The sequence below is a fragment of the Neltuma alba genome, unplaced genomic scaffold (assembly GCF_004799145.2).
Source record: "Neltuma alba isolate B1F8T4 unplaced genomic scaffold, ASM479914v2 tig00006401_pilon, whole genome shotgun sequence".
Lineage (NCBI taxonomy): Eukaryota > Viridiplantae > Streptophyta > Magnoliopsida > Fabales > Fabaceae > Neltuma > Neltuma alba.
The window spans coordinates 48431-59616 of record NW_021634452.1 but is presented as its reverse complement, the minus strand read 5'-3'; the positions used below and the strand labels follow the sequence as shown (position 1 = coordinate 59616).

The window sequence follows — 11186 nt, the reverse complement described above, 5'->3', positions numbered from 1 at the left end:
ATCTAATAGCAAGTTGATCCTGATTTGAGTAACTAACCCCTGAATCATTTACCATCCCGTTTTTCAACTCTTTGAATCAAATACTTTAATCTTTCCAATTCTTCTATCATTAGCAGCCCTTATAATTCCTCTTGGCTCTTGAGAGGCTTTATTCAAAGTGCGGACTCATCTTGGAGTGACTAGAATGGAGAGTAAGAAATGGTTCATCAATCCCTTTTAACCGCCATCTTTGGTGGTCAATGTAAGCAAAACTTGTAACTGTTCGACTGTTTCACTCTATTGCAGGTCTTTACTGCATAGCCAATTCTCTTGGAACCTCATCCATTAGAATGTTCCTCTTCTTTCGTTATTATATGCTTCAAATATTGCTAATGCCATTTTGAACATCCTACTTTCTATTACTGATCAACTTGATTCTTTGACTTGGAATGAGAATGCCTCAAGATGTTGCTCCGTCAAATCTGGCTTCAAACTTCTTATGTGTAATCAAGATCATCACTAGCAATATCTTTTAGGAAGTTCTTCTGGTCCATAGCTCTGTCTTATAAATTTCCTTTGGATAATCTGAAAGCTGTTACATAATGTGATTCTTGCAACTGATGCTTTAACGAGGCATCACCTTACCCCTCGTCTGTGGGTTCAGCTGGCAAAAGGGACGGACTTTCTCACCAAAAAGGGGGAGTTCGATCCTGAGAAGTATCACTTTGTTATGGCTCCAATCGCGACGCTGGGAGAGGCATCTCCACAGTGTAATGAAGCTGGATAATTCCTACCTATTAGGCCGGGGGGGAAAAAAACTTGCTTGTCATGCTCATATGCCCGTAGGAACAAGCCCCAGTGAATCAAACGTTAGATGCTCTGTCCTTGAATCGTGGGTGAGCCCAACCCCTTTCCTAAAATTTCTGTATCAAAAAAAAAACGAGGCTTCACCTTAATGCAAGTGGACAATGCTTGTTTGGTTGCCATTGTGATGAATCTTCGGAACAAATTTTCATCTCTTGTCCCTTTACCCATGTTGTTTGGTATGACTTTCATCTCTTAGCTTGGCATAACTCTTCAAGTACTCCACCATGACAGTTTTCTTGAGTTATGATGCGAGGAATTATCATTCTTATTAATTTTATTTGGATGAAGAGAAATATTTCCTTAAATCATGGAAAGAATCATGATCTACAGCAAGTGATCAAAGGAATACTTCATGCAATCAAGTTCACAAATCTTGCCTTTCAGCAGGACTATCAGCAGGATGATTGTCCCAATCAGGTTATGAGGAAGACTCTAGTCATCAAACTAAACTACTTATGATAGCTTGTAAATGACATGACTTCATATCAATTTTAGAATCTGTATTATGTCCCTATGACTTCCACACACGAATGGTGCCATCCACAGAAGAGCTTATCATACAGCTTTCTCTCGGATGATAGCTCACGCTCGTTACCTGCCAGAAGATCACTGATCTTTGTAAGATGCAATAAAAAATATTATAAACTGAAGAGATTAACGAAGATAAATCTAAATCGATTCAGTTTGATACATCTAACAAGATTATAAACTGCTTTGTTTGATAATCCATCACCGATTTTTATACAGATACGCTGTTGCCCAACATCAGGTCAGAAGATAAATCTAAATCTAATAATCAATTACTCTTGCAGGAGATCTTGGACAAAGAACCTTCTTATTATTTCAATTATTAAATCAAATGTTGGATGACAGTTTTGGTGCAGTGGTTTCAACAAAACGTAGAAAAGTTGGCTCAATCTTTCTCCGTTGGCTCAACCCCAAGTCAAATACTGCATACTATATCAAACAATTATTGTGAACAAACAGAGAACAACTAGACAACAGCTCAATAAACCACCAGTAAGAGGAAATGGAATGTTTATTGCTATTGGAGCAGAAGAAGGAATTAATTCTTTTAAGGAAGCCATACTACATTACCAACATATCTAAAATAACCTCCTAGCACTATCTTAATGCGATTTTCTTTAGGCATGCAAAAGGCAATCAAAAACTTTACCACTGAGGTATGAGCTCTGAATCTTGACACAACTGATGCATCAACAAGATCCCAGAAATAGATGAAGCCATCCTCAGATCCACCGGTCACATGGGCATCCGTATTGGTGAGGCAGCAATCCAATTTGTAAGACTGAGAGCAACTCAAAATAAATGACAATATTCCATAAAATGGTTCAGGCAAAGGACCCGTATGCTCACAAGTCCAAATACACAGCAAATAACTTTTCCTTTTTTGGTTGGATGACCAAACAGGAAATAGCTTTAAGATTGAACAATTGCATTCAACCGAACAAACCAAATTGCACATCTGATTGGACAATGCAATACAGAACATCAGAAAGTGCTAAAACAGTATTTAGGTAACTAAAGAAATACCTTACAAGTATGACCTTTGTATTCTTGCAACAGTTCACCTGTCGTTCTATCACAAGAAAGGACATTAGAATTAATAAAAGCAAACAGCTAAGTTTCCATCCAAGTTAGATTAATACCTGTCCAAAAGTCGAAGAGTAGAATCTAAACAACTGCCTAGTATGCAATTACCATCATTTGACATTGAAATACAGTTGACAGGTTGCCCCAAGTCATCAGATATTTCTCTAGATAATATGAACAAAAGCATTAGTAGTTTCATAACTTGAACATATCGTAATGCAGCAACAAGCATGTTTTCAAATTTAGAATCTCATCAAATGAGCATTACTCAATGAGTTTCTAAAATCAACTAAGGAGCACAATCTATCGTGTTGTGGTCTGGTAAACTACATACCTGCCAATACGGATGTCAAATGTTCGAACAGTTCCATCAACACTACCACCGATAATTTCAGTTTTTGTCAAACAAACAGACATAACACTGTCTGAAAACGTGTCAATAATCTGCCCAACAACAGTAATTCTCGATTGACAAGCCAGTACAAAGGAAAGTAGTGACTTGGGCCACATTGATCATCATCATAAGGAAAACAGGACAAGATAGAAACTCGCAAGTGCACCTGAATCGGCTCAGTGCTATGGGATCTGCAGTCCCAAGCACGCAATGATTGATCATAGCCAGCTGAAACTACAACAGATGCATGCTCATTGAACTTTACAGCATTTACCTAAATAAGAAATGATGAACCAGAAACTAAGTGACAAAGTGGTGAGCATAAGAAGAAAACGCTTTGGGTGTCACATAAGAAAAGTAACAACCATACCTCACTATCATGGCCCCGAAATTTTCGAATTACACGTCCTGTTGCCACATCCCAGTAAAAGATCTGTCGATCTCCACCACAAGAACATAACTTGGAGTTGTCCCTATGGGAAATGAGAATGTTAGCATTCAAGCCAGACAATGCCATGAGAAGTAACATAAAATCAATAGCACGTAATCATGTGATTACATTTTCAATTTCCTCCCATTTCATCTAATGATGAACTATATACATGCATGGCCTTTAGGAAAATCTTTAAACTGCATACAAGTATAACACCAGGACAACAACTCCCTGCGGCTGGCACTAGTGAACTTCTATGACAAGCACTATCAAGAAAAACAAAAGTTGAAGGATCATTTTACATTTTCTATCTAAACTTACCCATGTTTGTGATCCTAAATCACAACATGCATAATTCCCCTGTGCATGTTCAAAAGATTTTCCTTTTCAAATGCAGTATTCAGCGATAGGGCTGGTTTTCAGGTCAGTTAAGGTAACAGTACCACCAATTCAATAGCCAGACTGGAAAGATTCATCCTAGAGCAGATATAAAGAGAGAATGGGAATAAGAAGGTACAAGGTGACATGGACATCACGGACTTCACGGCCATGAGCTTTGTAGGTCTTGATATGAATACCACGGTGAGGATTCCAGAGACGAATGGTACGATCTTTGCCGCAACTCAAGCAGTAATTACCGTCACCATTGAATCTTGCCGCCAGCACGGCACCCTCATGCCCTTTTAGCACGTTAACCTCCTTCTGCGGCAGATCCGCAACACCCATTTTTTGCTACAAAAATGGATCAAGTGTAGGAAGGAAGGTTAGAGTATCCTGAAGTGAACAGCTATCAGCTGTTAGATCTTGTGAACAAACCAAATCCTTCCAATGATGATGATGATAATGCAGAATTGAAATCACTTCACAATTATTATTTGAATTAGGTATTGCAAAATTTTGACATATTCTTTCCTTTATTTTGTTATTTTTGAGTGCCTTTTTTTTTTTTAAAGAAATAACTTCATAAATAACATGCTCCACTCCTTTAATCTCCCAAACTTCCTTATATCACTTGATAACGATTTTAAACGTAGAAAAGTAATTAATTCTTACATTATAATTTCACTGAAAACTAACATCATTATATTTCATTCCCAAATTCATAAGGTTTCCTTCTCAAGTATTAAATCAAACACTTCAAGTGCATTACACAAATTAACTCATAACAATTGAACCATCTTAATTCAATCCAATTCCTCTTCTACACAATGTAACCAACATCTCACGTGCGTCTTCAAATTTATTCATAAACAATCACTATGACCACAATTCGGTGTAAAATTATAGAACTCCCAAATTTTATCACTACACAAGATTTGCATCATAATCATACGAAATAGGATGTCAATTCTTCTTCACCATTAAGATACTTTGGAAATATACTTTCAATTAAGTCTCTTCTCTTCCAAACATTCCATCAAACACCTAGTGGGCACTCAAGATTTTCTCAAATCCACAACTGGAATCATGATATTTTAATCCTCTCTAGTTGTTCATTTTAACTTTAATTCTCCCCTAATATACATTTTATCAAACATCTATCATACATACAAATGAAATTAGCAAAATAAAGTTCCTCTTCTTCTTCTTCTTTTTTCCCCATTCTCAGACTTATTTTGAATTGTAATCTCCTTCCTATATTCACCCACAGCAGCTGAAACATTAAGAAGGGTTATATTTAACACCACCCACCCAGCAACAACAAAGAGGAAACCGGAGGCAACTTCAGTCTATACACACAGCCACAAAAGTTCAGGAAATTGAGGAATTTGAGCTCACCCAAAACTACACTTGCAGCAAAGTATGGAAGAAGAAAAGAAGATTCATTACAGCACCCCACACTCAACGAACAGATTAGATGAAGGCCGAATTGAAGAAGCAAATTCAAGGAAATAAGTTTACAACCACCACAACGTTGGCTGAGGAGAACAGAGGATAAGAACGCCGAACAGAGGATGAAAAGAAGCAGCAATCCGAGATATTGAGCGTAGGAGGAGAAGATGGCGGTGGTCCCTGACACACCGGCGACGACAAGGAGACCGGCGAACGACGGACAGGAGCGATGGAGCTGAAGAGGTGTGAAGTCCCCGGCAAGGGAGGAGGAAAATAAAATCATCTGATGCCCTTTGCCTTTTCTTTTTCTTTTTTTTTTTAACAGTAAAAAAAAGGAAAAATCCCAAAAAAGCGATAACTAAATTTCAAAATTTCAAATCAGTACTAGTTACTACACTCATAAAGAAAATGACTACATTCAAAGAGTAAATGACAACACATTTTTATAATAATTTCTAATTTGGAATTTTGAAATTCAGTAGTCACTTTTTTAGGAGTTTTCCTAAAAAAAATTCCAGTACCAAACTACAAAGTTTTCTTTCTTACCCATCTGCATAAATTGAAATATTAGCTTATGTTATTTATGTATTTATTCATCTACTATGTCTTGATTGTTAATATAATAGTTATATAACTAACTTAAAATTTAAAAAAATTATTAAATTGGTTATCTCTAACAAATATGTATATATATTTTTAAGGGAAAATTACGTACAGGTCTCACAGAAGACAGTTTATTCATCTAAGGTCCCACGAAATGTCAAAATCACTAACAGGTCCCAAGGGACCTCAGAGTAATATATTCTACTTGTAAAATGACATTACTGCCCTTCACATTCCAAATTCACATTTGCTCTGTTATTGCGATTTACAACCTCAACAGCAACTATTAACAACCCAATGAGAGGGCGTTAACAACCTAAGCAGTATCCGTTAACAACTTACTTTATAGAATCATATAACCTCCACATAAGAGTAAATTATAACCAAATAGTATAATACAACAATTTTAACACTAAAATGGGAAGCTTTTTGATATCATTAAGAATTTTAACTAAATTCAATAGGATTATAACAACATTTTAATGCGAAGATCCATTTACAACCTCAACGGTGAGTATTAATAAGATAAGGAGAACTGTTAACAACCTTAACAGTGTCTATTAACAACTAACTTTATCAGATAATATAACTTCTAATTATAACTAACTAAATTATAACTAAATAGTATTAAAGTTAATCTTATATAGTTGTTAGAGGTTATATTATCTTATAAAGTCAGTTGTTAACAGATACTGCCTAGATTGTCAACAGCTCTCTTTGGGTTATTAATACTCACTGTTGAGGTTGTAAATGGATCTTCGCATTAAAATATTGTTATAATCCTATTGGGTTTAGTTAAAATTCTTAATGATATCAAAAAGTTTCCCATTTTAGTGTTAAAGTTATTGTATTATACTCTTTGATTATAATTTACGCTTATGTGTAGGTTATATGATTCTATAAAGTAAGTTGTTAACGCCCTCTCATTAGGTTGTTAATAGTCGCTGCTGAGGTTATAAATCGCAATGATAAAGTAAATGTGAATTTAGAATTTGAGGGGCAGTAATGTCATTTTACAAATAGAATATATTATTCTGAGGTCCTTTGGAATCTGTTAGTGATTTTGACATTTTGTGGGATCTTAGATGAATAAAATCTCTTTTGTGGGACTTGTACGTAATTTTTCCCTATTTTTAAACTATCTCATTTAATCATGTATATTAGAATTACCTTTTAATATACAATCAACAAGGATATTATGAGAAAAAACTTATAATTTTAAGAGATAAAATGAAGTGAGATCAAATATTTAGAACCAAATTTAACTTCTTAACTAATTTTTATATTAAGCAGCAAAGATATTTTATTATTATTATTTTGAAGGCTATTACAGATTTCCCCTGCATCTCGGAACACACTCTTAAGATCTCACAATCATGAATGCTGGCTCTAGTGTCCATCACTGTTGTCATCCACAACCTTTTTTTTTTTTTGCCCCCGCAGCTTACTAAACTTGAACAAGTCATTCTAACATTCAAACTACCTACCATATGAGCATCTGATGTCCTCAAGCATGGTGCATAAGTCACCATGAGGTGAGGATCCCTTTTGGGGTCCCACCTTACTGCCTTAGGTGACTATACACTGTTAGCATTCATCAGAATTTGCTGATTCTTGTTTCTGGCAGACAAAAAACAATTAGGTTCTTGGACATCCAGAACTCTGAGATCGTTGGTTCAGGAAACCTCAGTGTTCCTGCTTGTGCTCCCACCATGGGAACTGCATTAATCATTATGTTCTTTGTTTCTTACGAAAAAAATAATACATATCAATGTTGATATGTACGCATGTATGTATCTATATTAACATATAAACTGATATACGTGTGTGTGTGTGTAACACTGAGAAGTCCTGCAAGAAATACATGGCCGGCCGACCTGGACAAAAGCTTCAAGCATAACAAGTGAAGCACACATTTAGTTTATACAGAGAATATCTTGTACTCTCTACCACATGGTCATCTCGCATTAAATTTGCAGCTGAACAATGCCCTTTCTTTTGTATTCTGGCTCATCATGCATGCAGAGTTTCATGTATAGATAAAAACACTCTCGATGATGAAAACCATTAATTAAATTTGAGGGTTTAAAAATCTGATCAACCTCAATAAATTTTAGACTTGTGTGCGCGCGCGCGTGTCAAAGTATTGTAAGTTACAGTCATCCATGGCAGAAGTTTGGGATAATAGACTGAATCAAACATCACAGTAAAAATGGACTACAAATCCTTTTAACATCTGTCTAATTACATGACTAAACAAATTGAGAAACTTTAACTAGCCATTGGTGGTTGTTGCATAGCTATTAGTAAGATCATAATCGAAAAGCTCAATCACCACATGCAGACTCATAAACCATTTATAGCATAAAAACTGAATATTACTTCTTGGTTTGATGTTCCCCCTCCCCTGTCTCTTTTGCAGCTATTTTGGTTCAGTATGCAGAAAAGTAATGCATCATGGTACCAAATAGCATTTAGCGGGAACTAAAATCAGGAAAGTAATTTCCTATTCAAAATCTTGGGGTTAGCAAGCTATATATATGCCGAGTAAAAAACAAAGATATGAATCAACTAACCATATAGCACACCTTTATCATAAACAAAAGGCAGCTCACAAAATATTGAATTTCTCAATACAGCTTTGCCGTGGAAACAATAATATGTACAAATTATATCGGACATTTCGTCATAGTGAATATTTTGCCTTTGGGTTTAAATTTGACCATCACTCACAAGTCACAACCATTAAGTAGACTTCAAAATGCATAACTACAGAATGTAACCACAATGCAGAATTTCCAAAATTATACCATCATCATAGTTGCGGAGGTATGAATCAAGGACAATGATAATCAATTTCCAACTCCAGCTTTATAAACACCATAACTTATTCCTGAACTCCATGTGTTTATTCAATCTCAAAAGAAACCAAAAACTTGCTATTGCACAGGAATATCAGCAAAACCACGTTGCATAAATCAGAGTCAATAAAAGCTGCCTTCATGGAAATGATTAGAGCACTTGATGTTTTCTGCATTATTTATAAATGTTAAATAATTTAATGGAGAAAAACCAAATATAAGTCACGTTTTACGCTCAGTATAATCTAAATTTTCAAATTAAAACAACCTAAACATTAGTCAAGATACCATATCATTGTAAGTGCAAGGTACAAACAATGTAGCTAGGAACACCATAAAATAGTGCCAAATATAAGCTAAAAAACAGACACTTTGCTGTCAATGTTTGATTTCTGATAGAGGACTCATCACAAAATGCTCAAACATTAAGTATGATTAGATTGAAAAAAAAAAAACACACATAGATGCACAGTTAGCAAATAATGTAACTAAAACCACACCACAATAAAATGAAACACATTATTTAAGACAAACAAACAAATATTGACAGTATTTAGTATTTACAAACCACAGAAGCAAACTTCACATCCAGGACAAGAATGCACTCTTGATGCATTCATCTTGTCTCTATTATATCTTCTAGCCTTCTAGTCAGTAAGACAGGACACCGTTTTCTTTATTTATAAGATACAGGCTATCGAAATGACATCCAACAAAAGCATTGAAAAATCCACCAAGTCCCAAATGCTTCGTTGGTTCTCTCTTGGGATCCAACAAAACTATCGCATCACTCCAAGATTGAAGTACCACCTCCCCACTACTGCTGAGGGCTAATACTCTAGATATGCCCTCAAACCGACTTGAATCAAAATGATACGCTTCAGTCCATGATTCCATAACACCATATTCTTTCATCACCCAGATACTGAAAAAAGTTCCATCAAATTCCGCAGAGTCTTGCCTTAGAACCACAGCAAGGGAATCACTTCCTGCCAAAATTGATACCATGAAAGGTGACTCTTCCAAAAGTTTCGGCAACATCAATTCACCAAATGTGTCTTCGGCCAAGTTAAATGTCAAAATGCAATTACGTATCCCACCATTAGTTCTACAGTTGACAACCCAGTGTATTACACCATTCACAAACATCTGGGATGTCTTCCATACATTTGTAGAAATGAGAAACGGAGGAACTCTAGTATTGATGCTTCTCCAGCAATTAGTAGAAAGAGAATAAACCTCAACTTCTGGATTATCTTGGCGTTTGGAGCTCAAAAGCCTTACAACCTTGAAATCATCGTTCCTAGAATCAAATCCGAACCCAAAAAATACTCTATGATGCCTCTCTTCCCTGTTGCTTAAGATTACTCCGGGCTTGGGAAGCACCACATATTTTCGGATAGATGGGTTCCAAATAATCTGATTAGCACCATCTATCGCTTTATAGTCACCCAGACATACCAGTCCATTACAAGTGCCAATCACACGAGAATACTTTTCCAGGAACAGATGACTGAGAGGGAATTTGGAAATCGATAGGCGATCGACTTGTTCGTTATCTAAATAAACGGCGTAAAATTCCTCAAAGCAATTACCTGCACCTTCTTTTTCTCGACGATAGAGGTGAAGAAAAAGGGATCCATTGTTGCGATGATCCAGTTGGAGGGAACGAAAGAGGTAACCATGTATAAAACCTTGATGGGTGATGAGGGCCCTCCAAGATTTGCATACGCAGGTGCATTTCACGAGAGACTTGGGGCACAATCTGAGAAGAATTTCCAACAAGATTTCTGAAGGGAAAGAGTCGGACATTGCATGAACGATATAAGATCGAATTTTAGCGGGGGAATTTATGAACCTTTCTTTCCCTGTTCTGTCTCGGCGCTTTCACGTTCGTTTCTGATCACTTCAGACCTCAGCTTGATAGTACCTGGTATCGTTTAGTGAAAGCAACCATTTTCCCTGGTCACTATTGGCTTCACGATCGGATGATTCAACGATCAAGCCGTGGTTGACCTTCTGCCTCCCTGCGGGCAAGTGGCCAGTGCCCAGTGGGGTTGACTTTCTTTGGGAGAAGCCGGAAAAAAATCATGGGAAATTTCAATCTAGGACCGCTGAAGCAAATTTATTTCAGTCAACTCCAAAACAATCTGAAACTTCACCGCAGGACTTAGGGGAAAAGTAAAATTAATTCGACAAAAAAAAAACGCAAATATCCTTGTTAACTTTGCTGTTGAAACCGAACAGAAAAGGACCGAAAATCAGAAAAAACATTCATTCTACTCTTCTCTCTTTTACACTGAAATCTCTCTGGTATGCTCTTTCCTTTTGTATTTCAAAACTCATCATTCGTCTATTCGCTGTGGCACTCTAAAAAGTCACCAAAATCATCCAAGGAGATTCATTATCGTTTGTTATACTGGTTCTCTCACTCTCAAAACTCGTATATGGATCTATTATTAGGTTTGAATGGATCTGTTATTTTTTAAACATGAAAAGTCTATATTCTATGAGATACTTAATTATTGCTTGTTATAGTAATAGTGGGTATTTTGTCCAACATATTTGTAAGTCTGAGAATCCCGTTGCTTGAATGGGTGTT

General features: G+C 36.2%; 2 protein-coding genes across 5 annotated transcripts; both read right to left on the bottom strand.

Moving 5' to 3' along the window:
- Window positions 1–1093: 1093 nt before the first annotated feature.
- Window positions 1094–5376, bottom strand: LOC114750268 (WD repeat domain-containing protein 83). Of its 4 annotated transcripts, none has more exons than XM_028938842.1 (9): window positions 5067–5376; window positions 3805–4074; window positions 3225–3327; window positions 3021–3128; window positions 2795–2904; window positions 2517–2624; window positions 2401–2446; window positions 2024–2155; window positions 1094–1441 (listed from the first exon to the last, which is right to left on the bottom strand). In XM_028938842.1, the coding sequence occupies exons 2-9, from the start codon at window positions 4011–4013 to the stop codon at window positions 1358–1360; spliced, it is 900 nt and encodes a 299-aa protein (XP_028794675.1). In that variant the 5' UTR covers window positions 4014–4074; window positions 5067–5376; the 3' UTR covers window positions 1094–1357. The 4 variants fall into 4 exon arrangements, with proteins under 4 accessions (XP_028794675.1, XP_028794674.1, XP_028794676.1 ...); XM_028938841.1 differs by having other exon boundaries at window positions 3805–4061; XM_028938843.1 differs by having other exon boundaries at window positions 3805–4019.
- A 3859-nt stretch (window positions 5377–9235) lies between these two features.
- On the bottom strand, window positions 9236–10396 carry LOC114750271 (F-box/kelch-repeat protein At3g23880-like). Its single transcript, XM_028938847.1, has one exon. It carries the CDS (start codon window positions 10394–10396, stop codon window positions 9236–9238), a length of 1161 nt encoding a protein of 386 aa, XP_028794680.1.
- Between the last annotated feature and the right edge of the window lie 790 nt (window positions 10397–11186).

Excerpts from the sequence above, each read along its gene's own strand:
- LOC114750268 (XM_028938842.1), bottom strand. The coding sequence starts at position 4,013 with ATGGGTGTTGCGGATCTGCCGCAGAAGGAGGTTAACGTGCTAAAAGGG. Across the intron at positions 2,905-3,020 it reads ATAGCACTGAGCCGATTCAG|ATTATTGACACGTTTTCAGA; the intron begins GTGCACTTGCGA and ends GTTGTTGGGCAG. Across the intron at positions 2,625-2,794 it reads TTTGACATCCGTATTGGCAG|AGAAATATCTGATGACTTGG; the intron begins GTATGTAGTTTA and ends CATATTATCTAG.
- LOC114750271 (XM_028938847.1), bottom strand. The coding sequence starts at position 10,396 with ATGTCCGACTCTTTCCCTTCAGAAATCTTGTTGGAAATTCTTCTCAGA.